General features: G+C 38.2%; 1 protein-coding gene across 2 annotated transcripts in view; it reads right to left on the reverse strand.

The window, feature by feature from the left end:
- GTF2E2 (general transcription factor IIE subunit 2) overlaps positions 1-27,059 on the reverse strand; it is a 79,732-nt gene that overhangs the window by 9,026 nt on the left and 43,647 nt on the right. For both annotated transcript variants that reach the window (XM_065947308.1, XM_065947309.1), the window contains exons 4-6: positions 19,985-20,092; positions 18,252-18,434; positions 13,635-13,728 (exon numbers count right to left, since the gene is read on the reverse strand). In XM_065947308.1, the coding sequence (XP_065803380.1) occupies positions 13,635-13,728; positions 18,252-18,434; positions 19,985-20,092 (385 nt within the window). The remainder of the gene's footprint in view (positions 1-13,634; positions 13,729-18,251; positions 18,435-19,984; positions 20,093-27,059) is intronic.

The raw sequence follows: 27,059 nt of genomic DNA on the forward strand, positions 1-27,059 counted from the left end.
CAGCCGAGACTGAGGTTAATAGTTTTGAGCCAGGATTTGGGCACGCCTTTCCTTCTGCTAGGCCTTCAGCGTGTGGAGGTTGAGGCAGTCTATGATGAGAACATGAACTTGGTTAGAAATCTATTGCTGCTATGGTTACCCATTATGCACCACAGGCTCCAAATTCCTCCAGTCATACCTACATTCAGGGAGAGACTGCTCTGCCAGAGGGTCTTCCTCAGTGTCTGCTCAACCTGCTCTATCAGGTTTCCCCTTAATGCTATAACCCTGGATGGCCTGGCAGCCTCCCGCTCTTGCACCTCTCCCAGAATTCCATGCTGCCTGTTACTGCGCATCTGTGAGCCCGGGGTGGCAGTTCTGACTCAGGAAGCCGCAGACAAGCGCTGTGTACCGCCGTGTTTGAAGCGGGGCCTCAGTCTTCCTGCCGTGTCCTCTCTGCCACGTTCTAGGTCCAGCATATACTCCTGCCTTTCCCCTAGACAGAAGGCTTCTCTTTCTTTTCTTCTCACCAAAGGTTAAGACTTTTGTCTCACAGAAGACAGGGAGGGAGGGAGAAGATTTCATGTTTTTTCTGAAGCGTCCACTGTCCCCTTCTCCGGACCTGCCCAGCGGGGCCAGTACGCCCACCCTAGCCTCAGCTCTGTGAGCAATCCAGGGAAGTCTGTGGAGAAGTGCCGTGAGTGGATGTCAACTCCCAAGTGTCTGCAGCCCTAAGGGTTCTATAGTCTCTTGCTAGCCCACACTAAGCCTTTAGCAGTTCATTAAACATTTTAAAACTGAATTCTTCTCACCAGTATTCATGTTCTCTGTCCCAAGTGAACAAGTGTTTGTAGCCCATCTTTTCTTGGTGTCTGTCTGTCCTTCAATTTCAGGTTAGGTGGCTGCCCTGCACCTCAGCTCTCTGATGCAGTCAGAGTCGCTCAGTCGTGTCTGACTCTCTGCAACCCCATTGACTATACAGTCCATGATATTCTCCAGGCCAGAATACTGGACTGGGGAGCCATTCCCTTCTCCAGGGGAGCTTCCCAACCCAGGATTCAAACTCAGCTCTCCCGCATCGCAGGCGCATCCTTTACCAGCCGAGCCACAAGGGAAGCCCAAGAATACTGGAGTGGGTACAGCCTATCCCTTCTCCAGGGGATCTTCCTGACCCAGGAATCGAACTGGGGTCTCCTGCATTGCAGGCGGATTCTTTACCAACTGAGCTATCATGGAAGTCCCCTGATGGAGTCAAGAAACTATAAATTTGTAGCTGTCCAGGGTTTGTTGTTGTTGCAAGAGTGGGAACAGTGCTTCCTCCACTCTAAGTGAAAGCTGTAATCCCAACTATCTACTTTTTAGCCAAACTTGAAAAACAATGTGACTACCACAACTAGGTCTGATCACAACAGGTGTATATGAGACAAAATAACTTCAAACTTTCACCTCAGCAATAAAAACATAAAATTCCAAGAAAGCACAGAAAATTGTTTTAAAATGTGTATCATAACTGGGATTTTACATGTCAACTTTACCATAGCTGCTGAAGGAATTGTATCACACACACACACACACAAGAACAGTTTTGATATTTTAAACATGACTTGCTAAATTCTAACTATCAACATGTACAAACTGCATTCACTTATTTAGAATAAGTGATACATGATATATCTGTATAACAGCTATACTGTAAACTTCTCTGTATAAAAAAAGGAGAAAAAATACATACAATAAAAACACTTTTCACCCAGCGTTAAATTTCATTCAGTTCACTTTTTACCAAGCCTCTGTGTTGCCAGGATTGCAAAATTTCTGTTCCTTGAAGACAAACTACTTTTACTTTGTACCTGACACATACAGAGCTTACATACTTCGGGGCACTCAGGACACGACAGACAGTGACAGCAATGGTCGGGAAGGCCGATCTTGGTTAACGCACCACCGAAAAGGACATACAATGCTATATATACATTTTTCAAAGTACAACAGAACTGAAAGCACATTAAAACAAAATGCAACTACTTCCTTTTACTAAAAGAAACATCTCTTGAGCTGTATTCAGAGGAAAATACTTGAATAAAAATCCTTCAATGTCTTTGCTTCAATAAGACATTTCTACTTTAATCCTTGGCTTACTTAGCTCAGTGCTATTGCATATTTAAATAATACATCTACTATGTAAATGTATTACAGCTGCATAAATACTTAAAATGAACACGGGAAGGCAGGGCCTAAAATAGAGACAGAATCTCACAGGATTCCAAATTTAATTACTTTTTAATGTATGTAGGGACAGAAAATGCTCAGGTTTTCTGTCATAGGTACAAAAAATAAATAAACTGGTGTAGATTTTATTAAAATCACTGCAAGAAAAGAAAAATTAAAATCAAGATAATCTTTATGAGGCTGTGAGGCTGGCAAAGTCAACTAAAAACATCCAGTATTGGTGAAGGTTAAGAAATGGAAACCTCTGCATAAAAACTGGTCCCCCAAAATAGGGTGGGCATTAGGCAGGCTATTGAAATTTTTTCAAGTATGCCTTTTGTCCCATCAATTATATTTTAAGAAAACAAAATAAGATAACTAGGCAAAGTGTACATACAATATATTTACGTACAAGGATTGAGCATTATTTATAAAGCTTACAATAGCACATAGCAAAAAATTAAATTTCTGTGGAGCATCATAAAAAGTGTTGTGAAGTATGGTCGTATCTGGAATACCATATAGCTATTAGAAAATGAATTAAGTATCAGGGCCCCAGGGAGAGTGGCTAGCCACTGGAAGGAGTCCCGATTCTAAGGATAAAGTTGAAATTGCTGAAGCCTCCAGGCAGAAAAGAACAATTTACTGGCAACTGGGAGGAACAACCAGATTGTCATCGGACTTCCTCCAAGGACCACCACCTAACATTACCCCACTGCTACAGATCAGCAACTCCACCTAACTGATAAACTGACTTGGTTTCTTTGCTGTCTGTATAGCTCAGGTGGTAAAGAATTTGCCTGCAATGCACGATACCCGCTTCAATTCCTGGGTCAGGAAGATCCACTGGAAAAGGGATAGGCTACCCACTCCAGTATTCTTGGACTTCCCTTGTGGCTCAGCTGGCAAAGAATCCGCCTGCAATGCAGGAGACCTGGGCTGGGAAAATCCGCTGGAGAAGGGCAAGGCTACCCACTCCAGTATTCTGACCTGGAGAATTCCATGAACTATATAGTCCATGGAGTCGCAGAGAGTCAGACACGACTGAGCGACTTTCACTCACTTCACTGACCAACTGCCAAGCCACAGATTCAGAGTTAAGACTAAAGCACCAAGTATGTTGGTACTATTTTATATTTTTAACGCTGCTAACAGTAGCCAACCTGATGCTACTATTATTCTATTACTATAATTATGTGCCAGATTCCATTCCAAGCTCTAAGCATTTTTATTTATATTTACTCATTTAAACCTCATAAGGACCACAGATGAACAGACACCATTATTCCTGTTTTATACTGGACTTTTTGAAAAGATCATTCAAGTTTTTCCATAGCATCTTGCAGAAAACCCAAACAAACTTTTTGGCCAACCCAAAATAAATTTCAGACAGAGTGGGGTTAAGCATCTTGTCTACGCTAGTAAGGAGCAGAGCCAAGATTTATACCGACAGATCAACTACTCAGCCCACCTTCTTGACCTCTGCATTCATACTGCCGCTAAATGAGTAAGATTCTGACTTAAGGAAATAAGCACCTCTATGAAAGAAAACACACACCAAGGTTCAACTACCCTGGGTTCACTTATCTATTTAATGTTTTAAATCACCACACAGCAGACTCGCTCCTCACTTACGCTATAGCTCATTTTGGGACATCTCTTCTATCACAGAATGAATGAAGGGTGAGTCTTCAGTGCGACTGGAAGGAAAGCTTGCTCACTCAAGATGTCCTCTCTACAGCTAAGTCTGCCACCTAGTGGGCTAAAGCAAATAACTCCCTCAGCACTATTAAGACAACATTCAGAAGAGACAGATGGACAGTGAAAAAGACAGGTGTTAAGACACACATCGATTTTCAATAGATCTTCTCTGGAAACACATAATGTAAGTCACTAACAGAAAACCTCAGCTTTTAAAATTCAGTGATTTAGGCAACACCAACACTTTCAGCTAGCGGGCTCTCACCCCTGAAATCCCTGTGGGAGGCTGTGACCCAGGGTCTCCACAGCACTGTATGACCACCCAGTGACATGCTGCACCACGTATGTACCCGCGTTAGTCCTCCTCCTGCCTGGGCTCAAGGACAGAAATTCTACTCACTCTGCTATCTTTGCTATCACTGAATGTGCTGAAGAAGCTTGAAGATAACATATTGCAGCATTTCTGTTTTATAAATGTAAACTATACCTTTAATACAACTCTCAACCTGGGCAATTCCACTCCCCAGGGAATCGCTGGTAATGTCTGGATACATTTTGGGGACTCACACTGGGGGGAAAGTCTGCTACTGGCACCGAGAACAGCCTGGGATGCTGCTTATCATCCCACAATGCACTGTGACAGCCGTGACCCCCAAAAAAGTATCCCGCTCCAAATGGTAACACTGCCAACGTTGAAAAATACTGCTTCTTCCCAACCATCTTTAGTAAAAAGTATACAGATTAGTGATAAATATCAATTTACAATAAACTGATAATACCACTAATAACTAACAAAAGATGATACCACTCTAATGGCAGAAAGCAAAGAGGAACTAAAGAGCTTCTTAATGAGGGTGAAAGAGGAGTGTGAACAAGTCAGCTTAGAACTCAATATTAAAAAACTAAGATCATGCTATCCTGATCATGGCACACTTCATGGCAAACAGAAGGGAGAAAGGTGGAAGCAGTGACAGATTTCCTCCTCTTGAGCTCTAAAATCACTGCGGATGGTGACTGCAGTCATGAAATTAGAAGACTGTTGCTTCCTGCCAGCAAAGCTATGACAAACAAAAGCTATGACAGTGTGTTAAAAAGCAAAGACATCTCTTTGCCAACAAAGGTCCGCATAGTCAAAGCCTACGGTTTTTCGAGTAGTCATGTACAGAAGTGAGAGCTGAACAGTAAAGAAAGCAGAGTGCCGAAGAACTGATGCTTTCAAACTGTGGTGCTGGAGAAGACTCTTGACAGTCCCTTGGACAGCAAGATCAAACCAGTTCAATCTTAAGGGAAATCATCCTTGAATACTCTTTGGAAGGACTGAGCTGAATCTCCAATACTTTAGCCACTTGATTCTAACAGCTGACTCATTGGACAAGATCTTGATGCTGGCAGAGACAGAAGGCAGATGGAGAAGGTGACAGAGGGTGAGATAGTTAGATGGCATCACCGATTCAACAGACATGGACAAACTCAGAGACGGTGAGGGACAGGGAAGCCTAGCGTGCTACAGCCCATGGGTTTGCTAAGAGTTGGACACGACTTGGCGACTGAACAACAAAATAATAAACTGAGCTAGAACCCAACTCTGGTTTACGTATATAAAGTATTTCTTACACTGGTTAAGTACACATTTGATTTTCTAGGAACATACAGTGCATAATGTATATGAATATACTATGATTAACCTTTGTATATCACAGAAAAGCTACACTTTGTATGAATTTTTTTTAGAACTTTACCAAGAATTTTTATCACTTCAGGAAAATACCAATTATGAATTTTCATAAACAAATGAATGGTATTTTCATAAACAAATGAATCATATTTACTGAATCAAATGAATCATACATTAGTTCACTTGTAGCTATAACATTCAGTGGTTAATTCTACATAAAAATGTAAACAACTATTTATATTCTAGTCTGTATAAAAAGCAGTTCACTGAATCTGATTAAATAATTAAAAACCACCAGGTTAACAAACAAATCAGTCATCCCCCCAGCGTTCGCTGTTCTCTACCTGAAAGGCCTCTCCCCACACAAGTGCACACAGGGGCGCTGTCCTAATACTTCACCGGGCTGGCTCCAGCTCATTCTTCATCTTTTTCTCCCACAGGGGTCTTTCCTGAGCTCTACCCTTTCTATCATTTTACTAGCTCAGCACATACCTCATTTAATTCCTTCCTAGCATTTGATACACTCTGCAATCACTTTTTAGTTTGTGTGATATCATCTGTTTTCCCCTTCAGAATATAAGCAAGCTCCACGAAGGCTAAAACTATCCTGTTGTTCACCACTGTACCTCCTACATTAGCAAAATGACCAAAGAATGCAGTAGGAAATCAGTAAGTATTTGTTGAATAAATGGATTCATGAATAAATGGTAACAGACTGTAACAAAACTCTCGTAATATATCAACTAGAGAGTAAAAAGAGAATGAAGTTGATAAACTGATACCAAGAATAAGCAAACTACTTAAAGATGTAAGGAGAAATACTTTATATATGAATAACCAAAAATAAATTATACAATTTCCAAATAAATAATGGTGGGCTTACATCAGATAACAAAAATGGTAAATACAAAATGACACTCACAACTGGTTCAGAAAGTTAAGACTAACTATATGCCATCTACACAGGAAGTATCTAAAACAAAAGAACACAGGTACAAAGTAAGAGAATAGGCAAAACTATCTCAAAATTTTCTTTAAAAGGCAACAGATTAGACATAACAGGATATAAAGCTCGAGTTCAAGTAAAATAACATTAAACATGACCAAGAGGGATACTGAATAATAATTATGATACAATCCTTAAACTATGACTGTCAAGAACATTTATAAACTGAAAATTGCAGGAAACCATATAAAGCAGTAACTACTGGAAATACTGGCTAAATTAACAAAAAAATATAAAAGCAACAGGAAATGTTAACATTTGTTCAGTCACTTCTCATATCAAGATGTCAAAAAATCAGTACGTAAAGGATGATCTGATATTTTCAACCAAAACATAACAGCAACAAAAGTAAACCAGATGAACCAACAGCTAGAGAAACAAGGGAGAGAGCCCAGACACCAGAGTTAGCAATAACAAGGGAGAATAACGGCAGTAAACAATTCCTAAGGCTAAACACTACAAATTATATGATATTAAATTTTAGAATTTAAAATTACTGATTTTGAAGAAAAAGACAAATTACCAAAACTGATTCACAAGATAGAATACTTAAAGAAGGACATAATGAATGTCTAAAAAAGCATGCTAGATACATTCACGGGTGTATGCTTTCAAACAATCTTTAAGAAATCCAATATTCTCCTAAAGAAAGGTAAGGAGGAAAGGCAGGGAAGGGAGGAAAAACTCTTCTTCCCTTTACTGAATCCAGCATTATACCCATAGCAAACTGTAAGAAAACACGCAAAAGAAAAAAGCAAAAATCCTTAAATACATTAGTAAGAAAAGAACACACAAATACATAAACCAAACAAGAATTACTCTAGGACTAAAAGGATGGTTCAATACTGAGAAATCTAGTAATGTATTTCACCAATGCCAGTAATGATCTTAAAAGATGCAAAAATAATTTACTGTTCATCTTCCTAATAGCTTCCTAAATTATATGTATTTCACTAGTATAAAATACATATACATATCCCACTGTATAAGGGTTGTAAGAATATCTGCTGCAGCAACACTATTTGAAAACACATCTATCAATCAGACACATCTACAAAATGAAATACTAAATAGTCACACAGCATCTCAGAATACCTGCAGTACAGAGAAAATAAACTGGAAAATTTTACAGAACCTATATCTAGAAATGTATCTAACAAGCACATAGTATCTGTGGGGAAGAGTGAAAATCCTTATTTTGCCTTTACAGACAAATAATGAGGCAATGGGAAGAGTTTAAGCCAGTAGAGGCCATAAAACACTGCAAATGAAAACAGGTTAACACTAGGGAGCAGAACTCTAGGTAAAAGGTACAAAACCGGAAAAGGCTGAGCAAAGTTAAAACAACAGTATCCAGAGAAAGCACACACAAAGACAGAAAAACCACAATCCAATATAAGGACTAGGGTGATGGCTACTACTAAATTCTAAGTGCACTCCCTACAATTTCTCCAACGAAATACAAGCAAGAAACCCTACAGCGTCAGGCCAATTTTTTCTCTTGACATACAGAATTTTATTTAGAAACTGTTTAAAAGTAGGAAAAAACCCTGTCAAGAAGGAGCAGGTGGAAAATGGGTTCCCAATAAAATGGAATTCTAGGGCAACAAAAGTCTAAAACGTCACAAAAGAGAAACAGCACCACTGTTATTTGAATAATGGCTAGTTGCTTGCATTTTCTGGCACTGTTAATCACTAAATCTGAATTTTCCTCTGAATTCCACAGACAGCATGCACTATGCAACAATTTTATCATAAAATACCTGCTCGCTACACACAAATCATGACAGGCTACCACCAGAAGCAATACAAACACATTCAGGCTATTCTCACAGAACCACTGCAATCTCTCTCCTATCAAACACCTGCTGTGCTTATTAGTTGCTCAGCTGTGTCCCCACCCTTTGCGACCCATGGACTGTAGCCCGCCAGGCTCCTTGGTCCATGGTGATTTTCCAAGCAAGAATACTGGAGTGGGTTGCCATGCCCTCCTCCAGGGAATCTTCCCGACCCAGGGATCGAGCCCAGGTCTCTCTCACATTGCAGATGAATTCTTCACCATCTGAGCCACGAGAGAAGCTCAAGAATACTACAGTGGGTAGCCTATCCCTTCTCCAGTGGATTTTCCTGACCCAGGAATCCAACCAGGGTTTCCTGCAATGCAGGTGGATTCTTTATCAGCTGAGCTACCAGGGAAGCCCCCAAATCAAACACTTGCTTCACTTTACACATCTACTTCCAGACAGATATGCTACACTATGCTGCCATCTAGAGAGCAGAATTAACACCACATGTTCTCTCAGAAAGTTCACGTTGTTCAAAGTTGGATGTGGTCAAACAGGAGATAGCAAGAGTGAACATGGACAGTTTAGGAATCAGTGAACTAAAATGGGCGGGAAGAGGCAGATTTAATTCAGATGACCATTATATCTACTACTGTGGACAAGAATCCCTTACAAGGAATGGTGTAGCCCTCAAAGTCAACGAAAGAATCCGAAACGCAGTACTTGGTTGCAATCTCAAAAATGACAGAATGATCTCGGTTCATCTTGAAGGCAGACCATTCAATATCACAGTAATCCAAGTCTACACCCCAAACACTAATGCTGAAGAAGATGAAGTTGAACGATTCTATAAAGATCTACAAGACCTCTAGAACTAACAGCAAAATGGATATCCTTTTGATCATATGAGACTGGAATGCAAAAGTAGGAAGTCAAGAGAATACCTGGAGTAACAGACAAGTTTGTCCTTGGAGTCTAAAATAAAGCAGGGCAAAGGCTGACCGAGCTTTGCCAACAGAATGCATCGGTCATAGAAAACATCCTCTTGCAACAAAACAACAGAGGACTGCTGTGGACATCACCAGATAGATAGTTAGTACTAAATTCAGTCCAATTATATATATTCTTTGCAGCCGAAGATGGAGAAGATCTACACAGTAAGCAAAAATAAGAGCTTACTGTGGCTCAGATCACCAGTTCCTTATTTTAAAATTCGGCCCAAAATGAAGAAAGTAGAGAAAAACATTAGGCCATTCAGGTATGCCCTAAATCAAATTCCTTATGATTATACAGGAGAGGTGACAAACAGATTCAAGGGACTAGATATGGTAGACAGAGTGTCTGAAGAACTATGGACGGAGGTTCGTAATATTGTATAGGAGGTGGTGACCAAATCCATCGAAAAGAAAAAAGAAATGCAAGAAGGCAAAGTGGTTGTGGAAGCATTATAAATACCTGAGAAATGGAGAGAAGCAAATGCAAAGGAGAAAGGGAAAGACAGACCCAAATGAATGCAGAGTCCCAGAGTAAAACAAGGAGAGACAGGAAAACCTTAAGTGAACAATGCAAAGAAGTGAACAAATTGCAAAGAACAATGCAAAGAGAAAAAAAACAGAATGGAAAAGATTAGAGATCTCTTTTAGAAAATTAGAGATACCAAGGCAACATTTCATGCAAAGATGGGTACAATAAAGGACAGAAACCATATTGACCTAACAGAAGCAGAAGAGATTAAGAAGAGGTGGCAAGAATACACAGAAGAACTGTACAAAAAAGCTCTTAGTGACCCAGATAACCACAATAATGTGATCACTCACCTACAGCCAGACATCCTGGAGTTCAGAGTCAAGTGGGCCTTAGGAAGCATTGCCATGAAAAAGTTACTGGAGGTGATGGAATTCCAGCTGAGCTATTTCAAATCCTAAAAGATGGTGTTGTTAAACTACTGCACTCAATATGCCAACAAATTTGGAAAACCCAGAGCAGAGGCCACAAGACTGGGAAAGATAAGTTTTCATTTCAACTCCAAGGAAAAGCAAGGCCAAAGAATGCTCAAATTACCACACAATTGCACTCATTTCACATGCTACCAAAATTATGCTCAGAATCTTTCAAGCCAGGCTTCAGCAATATATGAACCAAGAACATCCAGATGTACAAGCTGGATTTAGAAAAGGCAGAGGAACCAGAGATCAAATTGCCAACATATACTAGATCGTTGAATAAGCAAAGGGAATTTTTTAAAAATCTACTTCTGCTTTACTGACTATGCCAAAGCCTTTGGCTGCATGGATCACAACAAACTGAAATATTCTTGAAGAGATGGGAATACCACACCATCTTATCAGCCTCCTAAGAAACCTGTATGCAGGACAAGAAGCAACAGTTACAACCGGACATGGAACTGGTTCAAAATTGGGAAATGAGTACATCAAGGCTGTGTACTGTCACCCTGCTTATTTAACTTATATGCAGAGTACACCATATGAAATACTGGGCTGGATGACTCACAAGATGGAATCATGACTGCCAGGAGAAATATCAACAACCTCAGATATGCAGATGATATCACTCCAGTGGCAGAGAGTGAAGAGGAACTAAAGAACCTCTTGATGAAGGTCAAAGACGAGAGTGAAAAAGCTGGCTTAAAATTCAACATTCAAAAAACAAAGATTATGGCATCCAGTCCCATCACTTCATGGCAAACAGATGGGGAAAAAGTGTCAAATTTCATTTTTTCTTGGGCTCTAAAATCACTGCCAATGTAACCACAGCCACAAAATTAAAAGACGCTTGCTTATTGGGAAAAAACCTATGAAAACTCTAGACAGTGTATTAAAAAACAGAGACATCACTTTGCAGACAAAGGTCCGTATAGTAAAAGCTATGGTTTTTCCAGTTGTCATGTATGGATGTGAGAATTGGACCATGAAGAAAGCTGAGTGCTAAAGAATTAATGCTTCTGAACTGTGGTGTTGGAGAAGACTCTCAAAAGTCCCTTGGACTGCAAGAAGATCCAACCAGTCCATCCTAAAGGAGATCAGTCCTGAATATTCATTGGAAGGACCAATACTGAAGCTCCAAAACTTTGGCCACCTGATGCAAAGAAACAACTCATTGAAAAAGACCTTGATGCTGGGAGCAAGAGGAGAAGTGAGCAAAAGAGGATGAGATGGTTGAATGGCATCACTGACTCAATGGACATGAGTTTGAGCAAACTGAAGGAGGCACTGAAGGACAGGGAAGCCTGGCATGCTGCAGTTCATGGGGTTGCAGAGTCGGACACGACACGGTGACTGATGGACAAGTCATTAGACAATATTTCAAGTTAAAAATAAATAACAGTATAAACATACTATTTAGCAATGCGGGATAAACCACCAAAGAATCTAAAGTAAAACCAGTTAATTTACTTGCCATAAAAGAAAGGCACTGGAACCAGAGAAAGGAAAAGTACATCTGGTTTTTATTGTATCTTTCTTACTATTTGAAAATGTGGTACCAGTGGTAAGTTTAAGACTACGAAAATTTTTTTTCAAATGGATTAATTATGCTTAAGGAATCAGTTGTTTATTTAAATTCAGAAGGACTTAAAGATCAAGTTCATTTTTATGGTTTTCAATAGGAAGAACTCAATCTGACAATTAACATAACAGCAAAACTCCAAGTAAAAGAGACAGAGGCAAAACAAAAACTGCTTGGCTGAATCTTTCTTAAACGAGCACCTATCACTACAACACACAGGAGGAGCTGACTACTACCTTGCTTACATACAGGAAGCTTATTCAGAGAAATGGCACTATAGAAGAGCCGATATACTTTGCAAATTTTCACTTAATTAACAAACATCAATAAGAGAACCAACTGCAGACAAGGCACTCTTGATGAGGATTCTCACAAAAATACAACATTCTATTTCCTACAAAAAAATCAAAATCAGGGCTTCCCTAGCCCAGAGGTAAAGAATCCACCTTGCAATGCAAGGGACACCAGTTCAATCCTTGGTCAGGGAAGGAAGATCCCATGTGTCCTGGGACATCTGAGCCCATGTGCCGCAACTACTGGGCCTGCTCTCTGGAATCTGTGAGCTGCAGCTACTGAGCCCACGTGCCCTAGGCCTCGTGCTCCACGACAAGAGAAGCCACAGTAGTAAGAAGCCCTCACGTGGCAACTTAGACAGTGACCCCACTCGCCACAACTAGAAGCCCACGCTTAGCAACGAGGATGCAGCACAGTCAAAAATAAATAAATTTTTTAAAATCATGGTCATCTAAGTAACTTTAGGTTGATGAAGTTACAGCACCACAAGACTGAGTATCCACAGACAGATAACACATAAAAGAAAAACCTGGCGTTACTGTGTAAGTTACAAATCCTAATCAAGACAGGGTTCTCCAGGAGCAAGACCTGTAAATGCATTTCTTTTACAAAATTATTCGTTCAATAGAATCTCCTTTATTTAATGTCATAAAAAGAGTCAGTATGATTACCAAACTGAGACAGCAACAGTTTCACTGTTCAGAGTCTATACCTCTATTGCACTCTGAGTCTTTCTATACTGTTAAAATACTTTGCTGGAGTTTGAATTACTTTTGAAATTTTATAATTAAAATGTTCAATTTTTTTGCCTTTCAATAAAACTTTAAAGTTAATACAAATTTAGAGTAAAAGATATTTGCTTAAATGGGAATATCTACTTGTCTAGAAATTTCTCAAAACTAAACTCTTTAACTTCTATTTTACTTGAAAATATTGATGAAATATTTGAAACTAAAATCCAAAATATAAGTATCATGCATTTAGAAGACAGCATAGAGCTTATTAGCATCCAACTCTACAACTGCCAGAAAGAAAAACATTAATCTCCTTTCTTATCCAACTGGATAATCAAAAACTCATAAGTTATTTAAGAAAACAGTCTCCACAAAAAGTATTTTTTTCCCCTATCATGGATCAAGCTTTCATACCAAGATATGAGGTAGTATTTGTAAAACAGAAATAAACTCCTGTTTGGTACAGCTGAAGTGTGAGAACAAGAAATTACTAACAGTTATACTATGACTATGAGTACAACTAACCTAAAATCTTTCAAATTACATATTTCAAATTGTATTGCAAGAAATACATTAGACATATAAAGTTGTTAGCTCTAAGAGATGATAATGCTAAAAAAGCAGTATTATACCATTTAAGATATAATTGTATTATAAACAGTATGAATTCTATCATCCTAAATTTGTAACATGTCTGCAAATTAAAGAAAGGAGAAAGGAAGGCTCACCTTCATCCACAGAAAACTGACAGCTCTTATCATTGAAGAAAAGAATTTTCTTCTTATCAGGACGGTTTACAAATAATATCTGGTCCCCTAAAGCCTTAAAGATAAAGAAAAAGTTTTCAGTTAACTCCAAATTACAAAAAAAAAAAAAAAACCCTCCAAATTACATCACTCAAGATTTTTTTTTAAACAACAGAGGATTTCCAGTTTCTTTAACTCTCAGTATACCATTAGCGTCCACTAGACCAAATTTTAATTCTAAAGTTTCTTTCTTGAGCAGTTCGACTTTTAAGGATTAATGTTTTGAAACTTTTAGAGATCCTTCACAGTACAAAAACAAGAAAAACTGTTTTAAATATTAGAACAAAATTCAATCTATGTGACAATTACAACTTGGTCTAGTGAACTCATTAATCTGTGGGGAAAAAACCATGGATCTCAATGTTCCTATTGTCCTTGAAATATTTTGTTACTTACTCATCATTATCCATCAATTATTTTCAGTCATGCTTTGAAAAGCTAGAACAGTAAGATAATGGGAGAATGATTAAATCATATAAACTGTGTGTGACTATGAGATAAAAAGCCATCCTTCAGTTTTCTCGCTGCACTGCCCAAAATACTGCATCAGCTTTACAGAAAAAAATAAAGGACTTGGGTAGTTTTTGTTGTCTTTTAGCTTTGACTGAACACAACTGACAATCAAATTTTTCACTCACTACTCTAGCAAGGACAAGAAAATTTACATATTTCATTATTATTAATTAATGAGAACAAGAATGCAAAAAGTCTGATAATACTCTGGACTATGATGATGATGGTAAAATTCATCACAGAAATAAAGTCTCAAACTCTGAGCCTTTAGATGACATCACAGATGAATAATCTCAACCTTAGGCATCAACAAGGGCTTCCCTGGTGGCGCTGACAGTAAAAAAACCTGCCTGCAATGTGGGAGACCCAGGTCTGATCCCCGGGTCTGATCCCTAGGTCAGGAAGATTCCCCGGGTCTGATCCCCGGGTCGGGAAGATCCCCTGGAGAAGGGAATGGCTACCCACTCCAGTATTCTTGCCTGGAGAATTCCATGGACAGAGGAGCCTGGCGGGCTACAGTCCATGGGGTTGCAAACAGTCAGACATGACTGAGCGCATAACACTTTAGGCATCAACGTGTGAACCACACACTTAACAGATATGTAAAGAACATTTCATCCAAAGGCAACAGAATCTATACTATTCTCAAGTAACCACTCGACATTCTCCAGAATAATTAATATGATAAGGCACAAAACAAGCCTTAACAAATCACATCAAGCACCTTTTCTGACCACAATGGTATATAAAACTAAACCTCAATTACAAGAAGAAAGCTGGAGGATTCACAAATAACAACAGAATAAGTCCACTACATATGAACAAATTCTGTTCTGAGAGCACATTCCTAAGTCCAATTTGTTAAGTCCAACAAAGATAGCTAGCCTAGATACCCAACTAACACAGCAGGTTATACAATATTGTACTGTAATAGATTTATAATACCTTTCATACAAATACTACATAGAAAATAAAAAACAAAACATTTTAACTTTACAGTACAGTTTCATGAAAAGTACAGTAGTAGCGTACAAAAGCTGGCATGCCAGGGCTGGCATCAAGTGAACAGGCAAGAAGAGCTACTGGCTGGACGAGGGAGAGGAGGTAGGAGATAGCAGAGCTGAAGGATCGTCAGCAACAGGAGATGGAGGAAAAGCTACAATTTCACCCATGTCTTATGTGATTGAACACAGAAACACACATTTGCCTTTTTGAACGTTTACTACTTGAAAGTTGGTATGTAGGGGACTTACTGTATGCTGCTAATTGCTGGGTCAAAGAAGAAATTTTAAAACACCTTGAAAAAATGAAAATGGAAATACAATGTGCCAAAACTTATGAGAGGTTAAAAAAAATAGCAATTCTAAGAGGAAATTCAGTTATAAATGCCTACATGAAAAAGCCAGAAAAATCTAAAAAAAACCTAAACTTATACCTCAAGAAACTAGAAAAAGAACAAATGAAGCCCAAAGTTAGTAGAAAGGAGAAACTAACAAAGATTAGAGTGGAAATAAATTTGAGAGACTGAAAAAGACAATAGAAAAGGTTAATGAAACTGTAAGCTGATTCTTTGAAAAAATAAACGAAACTGACAAAACTTTAGCTTAACTAACCAAGAAAAAAAAGCTAGAAGACTCAAATATATTAAATCAGATATGAGATTCATGTTGACATATGGCAGAAACCATCACAATATTATAAAGCAATTATCCTCCAATTAAAAATAGATTCTTTAAAATTGGAAATGAAATAGGTGTCACAACTAATATTACAGAATAGAAAAAATCATAAGAGACTAGTATGATACATATGCCAAGATTGGAAAACCTAGAGGAAATGAATAAATTTCTACAAACGTATAAACTATCAAGACTGAACCATAAAGAAACAGGAATTCTGAACAGACCAATAATTAATAGAATAAGTAACCAAAAATCTCCCATCAAAAGTCCAGAACAACTGCACTAGTGAATTCTACCAAACATTTAAAGAAGAGTATCAATCCTTCTCAAACTCTCCCCAAAACCTGAAGCGATGCATCAAATTCATTCTGTGAGGCCAGCACTACCCTGATACCAAAATGAGACAAATATGCAACAAGAAAAGAAAACTGCAGGCCAACATCCCTGATGAACACAGATGCAAAAATCAACAAATACTAACACACCAGACTCAACAATACATTAGAATAATCACACACCACAATCAAGTGGATTTACTCCAGGTATTCAGGGATGGCTCAGTATCTGCAAACCAATCATGATACAGCATATTAACAAAATGAAAGATTAAAGTTGCGTGCTCATCTCAGTAGATGCAGAAAAAGCATCTGGCAAAATTCAAAACACACTGATCATAATGCTCCACTAGATGGATACCAAGGTAACATATTTCAGCATAATGAAGGCCATATATGACAAGCCCACAGTTTACACCAAAATCAACAGCTGAAAGCTGAAGGCACTGCCTCTAAATCAGGAGCTCGACAAGGATACCTACTCTTGCCACTTTTATTCAGAGTACTGTGAAGTCCTAACCAGAACAGTCAGACAAGGAAAAGAAATAAAAGGCATACAAATTGGAAAGAAGTAAAATATCACTTTTTACAGACTATATTTTATATATCTCCCTAAAGACTTCACCTAAAAGCTATCAGAATAATGAAATCAGTAAAGCTGCACAATACAAAACCAATATACAAAAAATTTGAGTTTCTATAAATTAACAACTATCAGAAAGAAATTAACAATCCCACTTACAACTACATCAAAAAGAATAAGGTACTTAGAAATAAATTTCACCAAGATGAATAATCTCTACACTGAAAATTATAAGACAATGATGAAAGAAACTGAAGAAGACTCAAAAAATGGAGATATTCTGTGCTCATGAACTGGAAGAGCTAATACTGGTAAAATATCTATTACCACCCAAAGGAATATAAAGAGTCAATGCAGTCCTTTTCAAAATTTCAATGGGATTTTTCACAGAACTAGAACAGTGCTAAAATTTATTTGGAATCACAAAAGATCCTATCAAGCCAAAACAATCTTGAGAAAGAACAACAGATCTGGAGGCATCACACTCCCAATATCACAAAGGAAAATTACTGACACAGTATGGCACCGACATAAAAAGAAACATGCAGATCAATGGGACAGAACAGAGAATCCAGAAATAAACCTGTGCCTCTCTGGTGAATTAGTTCATGACCAAAGTGCTAAGACTATACAACAAGGAAAGGACAGTCTCTTCAATAAACGGTTCTGTGAAAACGGGACAGCCACATTCAAAAGAGAGAAACTGGACCACTATTTTATGCCATAAGCAAAAATTATCTTAAAATGGATTAAAGACCTGAACCTAAGACTTGAAACCATAAGAATCATGCAAGAAAACACAGGCAGTAAGCTCTGTGACATTCATTTTGGCAATTTTTCAGATTCAACATTAAAAGCAAAGGCAACAAAAGCAAAAATAAACAACTGAGACATCATACTCAAAAGTTTCTGCACAGCAAAAGAAACATCAACAAAATGAAAAGGCAACCTAATCAATGGGAGAAAATATTTGCAGATCATACATCTGATAAGGTGTTAATACCCAAAATACATAAACTCATGGAACTCAACAGCAAAAAAAAAAAAGAAAAAAATACCTACTCAATTAAAAAATGGGCAGAGGATTTGAACAGACATTTTTCCAAAGAAGACACACAGGTGGTCAAGAGGTGCATGCAAAAGATGCTTAACATTACTAATCATCAGAAAAACAAAAACACTTATGCCATTGAGGAAATCTTTCCAGACACATTATGAAAAATCAATTATACACAACAACACGAGAAAGATGTCAAAGCTACACAAAAATGACTATGCCCTATCCTGTTCTGTAGCACAAAACACAAATTTCAAATCTTCAACTGATGGAGAAGATTTTAAAATAACTTTTTTTAAATCTTGATTTTTTTTAAGCCAAAAGACATTATAAAGTTATATTAAGGTATAGAAACAAAAGAGAGGTTACCTTGACAGCTTTCTGGGAATTGGGCAGTCCTTCCTCGATGTCTTCTAAAAGAATTCCTCCTAAGCCGCGCTGGTCATGTTGATCTAAGAGCCTAAGTAGAGCCTTCTTATCTTTCAAGTTGTACTTGGGCTTAAAGGCATACTTTCCATCTATTACTTCAATTTTGGGATTATTGACTAGTGCCTGTAACAGTGACACAATTTCAATATATTAACAAAAGGAAATATCATATATACATTTAATTCTATTAATATTAAAAAAAACAATACCTAATACAGAGGCAAATTAAAAGTATCTTGTGGATATCAACAGATCGAAACAACAGGCTATCAACAGGATACAAAACAACATGCAGAGATCAGCATGGTGCTCACTTTTTATTTAAAAAAAAAAAAAAAAAAAGAACTGTTTATTATTTACATAGAATCTCTGGATAAGAAAGAAACCAGTTTACTAGAACTGCTTTGAAGAAAATGTACCCATATTCTTTCAGAAGTCAAAAGAGGTGAGAATCAAAAACACACCTATTAACATCAATAGCCACCCTCAAAGTATCACATATCGGGATTATAATGTGAGAAACATTCCCCTGGGATGAACGTATCAAAAATCAGCCTGCCCACATGGTGTCAGAGGGTACCAGCAGCTGTGGAAGGACTTGAAGAGGACCAGAGCGGTACAAATACGAAATTACCTATATGTCAGTTGAGACTGAAACTGAGAAGGAATACAGAAATTTCTGAATATAATTATGTCCCCAGTCAGTCCTGTTGTATTGCTAATACCAGAAGGAAAGCTTTTCAAGAAAGAGCAACCATTTTATTTTCTTCTACAGCTGCCAGCCTGACCGTGAAAAGATAAAAAAAAACAGAAAGAAGAAATGAGGACAGAACAGTAATTAAAATAACCTTTACCACCTAACGTCAGTAGTCCATGAAACTTCAAAATTAGGAAAAGCATCAAAAATGTGGATCACCACCATTTGTATATCACTAACATAATGAGCTACAATGATATTGCCTAACTAGTTCATTTTACATTATGAAAATCAAGACTATCTTGCTTGGTAAAATAAACTGAATTCTATTTTAGGAACTTTACATTTCACCTTTAAAATTAGCACTGGTCTTAGAAAGTTGCTTTACTGAATTGTCATTTCATACTTAGCCAGAAAAGAGACAAACATCTCAATTTTTATTTTAAAGTGCTACTCATTTCCAAATTAACACAGTCACTGATTGTTTTGAGATTCGTTTTCTTCCAATGTTGTGTGTATATATACAAAATATTCGTGGTTATTTTTCCAAGTGACTTGCCAGAGGCAGTAACATCACTATCAACTCATAATAGCAGTAGCAATACAACGAATACATTTCTTAACAAAATATCTCGCTTTCCCTGTACTACTTCATGTTTTAAATGCCCCAAAACATAGAAACAATACAATCTGTCAATACATACATTACAAATTTAGCAATTCAAAATAAGCATCAATTATTCTGTAAAAACGTAAAAATTAGTAGTGACTGACTTCTTTACAACTTTAATGCTACTGTCTCTGACATTTTAAAATAGATACACAGAATATATGAAAACAAATCAATCCCAAAATGTGTATGTTAAAAAAAAAACCCTATACCAATTCTTCTAAGAATAAACTTATCAGATTTCAGTATATGAAAACCCTACTTACAGTAAAAAATTTTTTTACAATAATTTAAGACTATTCTTACCTCACTCATTAGCCATTGCTTCTGCTTGAGTCCAATATCTAAATGTTGCGTTTCATCCAAAATTTCTTCTAAAGTAAGGGGATGTGTATCTCCTCGCTGATGCCGTGTCTATTGAAGAAAGAAATTGCTATTTGAAGACAGTTTTAAAATGGCAAATGCATTATAAATAATAGGGTAAATTAATCTTTTCAGGAATGTAGAATGTAGACTGGTACAGTTATAATGATGAAGAGAACGGACTATGAAATCAGAACTGAGTTCAAACTTGAAGCTACACAAAATCAAACAATAAAATGAGAAAAAATATTTACAATTCTTATTACAAAAAGTTAATCTTCCTAATACTTCAACAGTTCCAAAAAGCAAACAAGAAAAGGACTCCAAAATAGGAACATACAAATCACAAAAAAAAGAAATGCTAATGACCATCGACAGAGGAAAAGATACTCAACTTCCACTAAGATACTGCTCATCTATTACTCTGGCAAAAATCCTTATTTGACAAGTCAATTGGTAAGGCTATAAGGAAACAGGCCCTCTAACACACCACTGGCAAACAGTGCAAATTGATACGATTCCTTGGAAGGGAATTTGGCAACAGAAATGCACTGAAACCCTTGATCCAGCAAATCCACTTATTTACCCTAGAAGAACTACAACATAGAAAAGCAACAAGGTTACCTGCAGCATCCTCTATAAAAGGAAAATATTAGAAACAGCTCAAGTGACCATCAATTGACCTGAGTTTGAGCAAACCTCAAGAGACAGTGAAGGAGAGGGAAGCCTGGCCTGCTGCACTCCATGGGGTCGCAAAGAGTTGGACATGACTGAGTGACTGAACAACAAGGGCCTATCAAAAGAGGACTGATTCAATTACAGCATATCGATGCTACTATACAGATGTTAAAAAGAGAAAATGCAGATGTTCGCAATGTAATTTGCAAACATGTCCAATACAAACTATTATGAAAAATGTGTTGACATCAAATACTGGTGAGGATGTGGAGGAACAGGACTCTCATTCTTTGCTGATGGAAATGCAGATGGTATGTGCAGAGTACATCATGAACTGTATAAAGAAGCTCTTAATGACACAGAAAACCACAATGGTGTGGTCACTCACCTAGAGCCAGACATCCTGGAATGCGAAGTCAAGTGGGCCTTAGGAAGTATTTCGACAAAGCTAGTGGAGGTGATGGAATTTCAGCTGAGCTATTTCAAATCCTAAAAGATGATGCTATGAAAGCGCCGCACTCAATATGCCAGCAAGTTTGGAAAACTCAGTAGTGGCCACAGGACTGGAAAAGGTCAGTTTTCATTCTAATCCCAAAGAATGGCAATGCCAAAGAATGCTCAAACTGCAGCACAATTGTGCTCATTTCACATGCTAGCAAGGTAATGCTCAAAATCTTTCATGCTAGGCTTCAACAGTACATGTACCAAGAACTCCCAGATGTACAAGCTGGATTTAGAAAACACAGAGAAGCCAGAGATCAAACTGCCAACATCTGTTGGATTACAGAAAAAGCAAGGGAATTCCAAAAAACATCTGCTTCATCAACTACGCTAAAGCCTTTGACTGTGTGAATCACAACAAACTGTGGAAATTTCTAAGAGAGATGGGATACCAGACCACCTTACCTGAAAAATCTGTAGGCAGGTCAAGAAGCAACAGTCAGAACCGGATATGGGACAACAAACTGGTTCAAAATTGGGAAAGGAGGACTTCCGGTTCAAGATGGCAGAGCAGAAGGACGTGCGCTCATCTGCTGCGAGAACACCAAAATCAAAACTAGCTGTTGAACAGCCATCAACAGGATTCTGGAAACTACCAAAGAAAGACAGTCCATGTCCAAAGACAAAGAAGCCACAGTGAGACGGTAGGAGGGGCACAATCAGGATAAAATCAAATCCCACACCCACCAGGTGGGTGACCCACAAACTGGAGAACAATAATTGAAAAGCAGTTCTCCCACTGTTGTGAAGGTCTGAAACTCCACACCAGGATTCCCAGCCTGGGGACCCGACAAAGCAACTGGGAATCCCCAGGGAATCTGACCTCCGAAGTCAGCAGGATTTGATTCTAATTCTTCCACAGGACTAGGGGAAACAGAGACTCCAGCCTTGAAGGACACAAACAAAACTTTGCACACACCAAGACTCAGAGGAAAGGAACAGTGACTCCACAAGAAGCTGAACCAAACCTACCTGCTAGTGTCAGAGAGCCTCCTGTGGAGGCCTGAGTCAGCAGCAGCTCACCGCAGGGACAGGGGAACTGGCGGCAGCTGTGTGGGAAGGTCCCCTTTGGTGTAAACTCTCGGAGGTCGCCCTTAACTGGACCACAGAGCTCACAGACCCCAGGCTGGGTCACCTCAGGCCAAACAACTACCAGGGAGGGAGCACAGCCCAACCCATCAGCAGATAACTGGGGTCAAGTTTTACTCAGCACTGCAGATGGTGACTGCAGCCATGAAATAAAAAGACACTTCTTTGAAGAAAAGTTATGACCAACTTAGCATATTAAAAAGCGGAGACATTACTTTGCCAACAAAGGTCCATCTAGTCAAGGCTATGGTTTTTCCAGTAGTCATGTATAGATGTGAGAGTTGGACTATAAAGAAAGCTGAGCACCAAAGAATTGATGCTTTTGAACTGTGGTGTTGGAAAAGACTCTTGAGAGCCCCATGGACTGCAATGAGATCAAACCAGTCAATCCTGAAGGAAATCAGTCCTGAATATTCATTAGAAGGACTGATGCTGAAGCTGAAACTCCAATACTTTGGCCACTTGATGCAAAGAGCTGACTCACTGGGAAAGACCCTGATGCTGGGAAAGATTGAAGGCAGGAGGAGAAGATCGGGATGACAGAGGATGAGATGGTTGGATGGCATCACCAACTCGATGGGCAAGAGTTTGAGGAGGATCCGGGAGCTGGTGATGGACAGGGAGGCCTGGCATGCTGCAGTCCATGGGGTCGCAAACAGTCGGACACAACTGAGTGACTGAATTGACTGACTGACTTTAGTCAGCAAGGCCCTGCCCACGACAGCAAGACCCATTTTTTCCCCACCACCAGTCCCTCCCATCAGGAAGCTTACACAAGCCTCTTAGCCTCCTTCATCAGAGGCCAGACAAAAGAAGCAAGTAGAATCACAATCCCACTGCAAGTAAAACAAAACCACATTACAGAAAGTTAACCATCATGAAAAAGCAAAGGTAACTCCTAGATGAAGGGACAAGAAAAAACTCCAGAAAAATTACTAAATGAAGTCGAGATAGGCAATCTTCCAGAAAAAGAATTCAGAATAATCATAGTGAAGATGACTCAGGATCTCTGAAAAAGAATGGAGACAAAGATTGAGAAGAAGGAAGAAACATTTTCCAAAGACCTGCAAGAACTAAAGAACAGAGGTGAATAATACACTAGACGGAATCCACAGCAGAACAACTGAGGCAGAAGCACGGATAAATGACCTGGAGGACAGAATGGTGGAAATCACTGCCACAGAATATAGAAAAAAAGAATGAAAAGAAATGAAGACAGCCTAAGACATCTTTGGGACAACATTAAACAAACGAACATTCACATTACAGGGTTCCCAGCAGGAGAAGAGAGACAGAAAGGACCTGAGAAAATATATGAAGAAATAATAGCGGAAAACTTCCCTAACATGGAAAAGGAAATAATCAACAAGTCCAGGAAGCACAGAGAGTCGCAGGAAGAATAAACTCAAGGAGGAACACACAGAGACATATAATGACCAAGCTGACAAAAATTAAAGATAGAGATAAAATATTAAAAGCAACAAGGGAAAAATGACAAATAACATACAAGGGAACTCCCATCATGCTATCAGCTGATTTCTCAACAGAAACTCTACAAGTGAGAAGGGAATGGCAAGATATATTTGAAGTGATGAAAGGAAAGAACCTACAACCAAGAATACTCTACCCAGCAAGGTTCTCTTTCAGATTTGATGGAGAAATCAAAAGCTTTTCAGACAAGCAAAAGTTAAGAGAATTCAGCACCACCAAACCAGCTTTACAACAAATGCTAAAAGGACTTCTCTAGACAGAAAACAAGAGAAGGAGAAATTTTACATAAAGAAAATAAACCCCAAACAGTTAAGAAAACGGTAATCGGATCATACATATCAATAATTGTTTTAAATGTAAATGCATTAAATGCACCAACCGAAAGACAAAGACCGGCTAAGCAGATGAAAACACGTGCGTGTATGCACTTCCACTTACCACATCACTCTGCTTGATCCCCCAAACTGTATGTAATTATTTCATACTGTTAGATTAATCATGTTCCCAGTATGGCTTGCAATTGTAATTATCTTTATTTTTTGTCTGGCTATTGATTTTCTGAAACAATACAAATGCCCAGGGATTGCTTTTTTTTGCCAGAACTCCAGATATGTTTCTAAGGAGCAGCCATGTTTAAAAACAATTGATCTATATGAGGATCTTTTACTTTTATCTAGGTTGTTTTACTTTTTCTATCACATATTCAGTGCTCACATTTAATTTAGTTTATGTTTTCCAATTTCTTCAACGCTTCTTTTTTTTCTTTTGATGTTCTTTATCAGGCACAGTAGAAAAGCTTTTGCATACATATATATACATAATATGTATAATACATGTATTTAGAAAACATGAATTTTTGCCTAAAAAATTTATGACATTTTGATCCCACTTGCTTGACTTAGTATAAACAGAAAGCTCAATTTCTAATTGAAAAAAATAGATATGCAACAAAGGTTTTTACTGTATAACACAGGGAACTGTAGTCAATATCTTGTAATAATTTATAATGGAAGATAATTTCAAAAATAACATGTGTATAGCTGAATCACACACACACAAAAGAATTCTACTTTCTGAAATTTAGTGATGTTTATCTTTTTGCCAGTTTTTCTAAAATGCCCTATGGAGGGAGACCTAATAAAAACGTATGACATTCAAAATTTTAAATATATTTGTGTAGGATAGATTAATATAAATTAATATCTATTGTATTTAAATCATTAATGCCATCATTCAAGATGGTCCTATTCTTATTTTTTATGCACTTGATAAAATACTCTCAGAGAAATGTTAATGTCTCATGACAATTACATATTTTTTATTTTCCCTTACATTTCATCTGATTTTTGCTTTATGTATCTGTTCTTTGTTGTTAAGGTGTCTAATGGTTTAAGATGTCTATATTCTCTGTACTTTTATCATTAAAAATATTCTTCTATGTTTCATTTAAAATAAAATTTTTAAAAATTGGGAAAGGTGTATCTCAAGGCTGTATATTGTCATCATGTTTATTTAACTTATATGTAGAGTACATCATGGGAAATGCCAGGCAGGATGAAGCACAAGCTGGAATCAAGACTGCCAGGAGAAGTATCAATAACCTCAGATATGCAGATGATACCACGCTAAAGGCAGAAACCAAAGAGGAATTAAAGAGCCTCTTGATGAAGGTGAAAAAGGAGAGTGAAAAGGCTAGCTTAAAACGCAACACTGAAAAAACTACAATCATGCCATCTGGTCCCATTACTTCACGGCATCCCATCACTTCGTGGCAAATAGGTGAGGAAAAAGTGGAAATAGTGACAGACTTCATTTCTTGGGCTCCAAAATCACTGTGGACAGTGACTGCAGCCATGAAATTAAAAGACACTTGCTCCTTGGAAGAAAAGCTATGACAAACCTAGATAGTGTATTAAAAAGCAGAGACATCACTCTGCCCACAAAAGTGCATAGAGTCAAAGCTATGGCTTTTCCAGTAGTCATGTACAGATGTAAAAGACTATAAAGAAGGCTGAGTGTTCAAGAATTGATGCTTTCAAACTGTGGTGCTGGAGAAGACTCGAGAGTCCCTTGGACAGCAAGGAGATCAAATCAATCAACCCTAAAGTAAGCCAACCCTGAATATTCACTGGAAAGATTGATGCTGAAGTTGAAGCTCCAATACTTTGTCCACCTGATGCAAACAGCCAACTCACTGGAAGAGACTCTGATACTGGGAAAGATTGAGGGTAAGAGATGGGGGCGATAAGAGGATGAGATGGTTGAATGGCATCACTGACTCAACAGACATGAGTTTGAGCAAACTCAGGGAGATAGTGAAGAACAGGGAAGCCTGACGTGGTGCAGTTCATGGGGTCACAAAGAGTCAGACATGACTTAGTGACTGAAAAACAACATATTAATTATATGGCATTCTGAAAAAGCAAAACTATGGAGACTATAAACAATTTAGTTGCTGGTAAGGGTTCTCTGGTGGCTCAAATCGTAAAGAATCTGTTGGCATATGCAGGAAACCCAGGTTCAATCCCCGGGTCAGAAAGATCCCCTGGAGAAGGGAATGGCAACCCACTCCAGTATTCTTGCCTGGAGAATTCCATGGATAGAGGATCCTGGCGAGCTACAGTTCATGGGATAGCAAAGAGCTGACATGACTGAACGACTAACAGTTTCACTTCAAGGGTGAAGAGGAACGGAGACATAAACAGGCAAAGGATAAGAGGATTTTTAGGGCACTGAAACTATGCTGCACGACATTGTAAGTGATGGATACATTCACTATACATTTGTCAAAACCTACAATCCGGGTGTACCACCAAGAGTGAATCCTAAAGTAAACTATAAACTTCAGGTGATAACAATGTGTAGGTTCAAAGACTGTATGTAACAAATGTACCACTATTGTGCAAGATACCCACAGTGTTGGATGTTGGGGGGATGGGAGAGGACATACACACACACATATACTTTCTGTCCAGTTACGTTGTAAACCTAAAAAAGTAAAATCAGGCTAAAAACTTTTACTTACATACATACACAAACACACACAGAATGGTATGTTATTTAGTAAAAGAAGGAAATCCTGCCATTTGCAACAACATGGTTGGACCTTGAGGGCATTATGCTAAGGGAATTAAGTCACACAGAGAAAGACAAATACTAAATGATATCACTTATATATGAAATCAGATAAACTTACAGAGAACAAATTAGTGGTTGCCAGAGGTGGCATGGGGGATAAGAGGGGATAAGAGGAAAGCAA

The sequence above is a fragment of the Muntiacus reevesi genome, chromosome 10 (genome assembly GCF_963930625.1).
Source record: "Muntiacus reevesi chromosome 10, mMunRee1.1, whole genome shotgun sequence".
Lineage (NCBI taxonomy): Eukaryota > Metazoa > Chordata > Mammalia > Artiodactyla > Cervidae > Muntiacus > Muntiacus reevesi.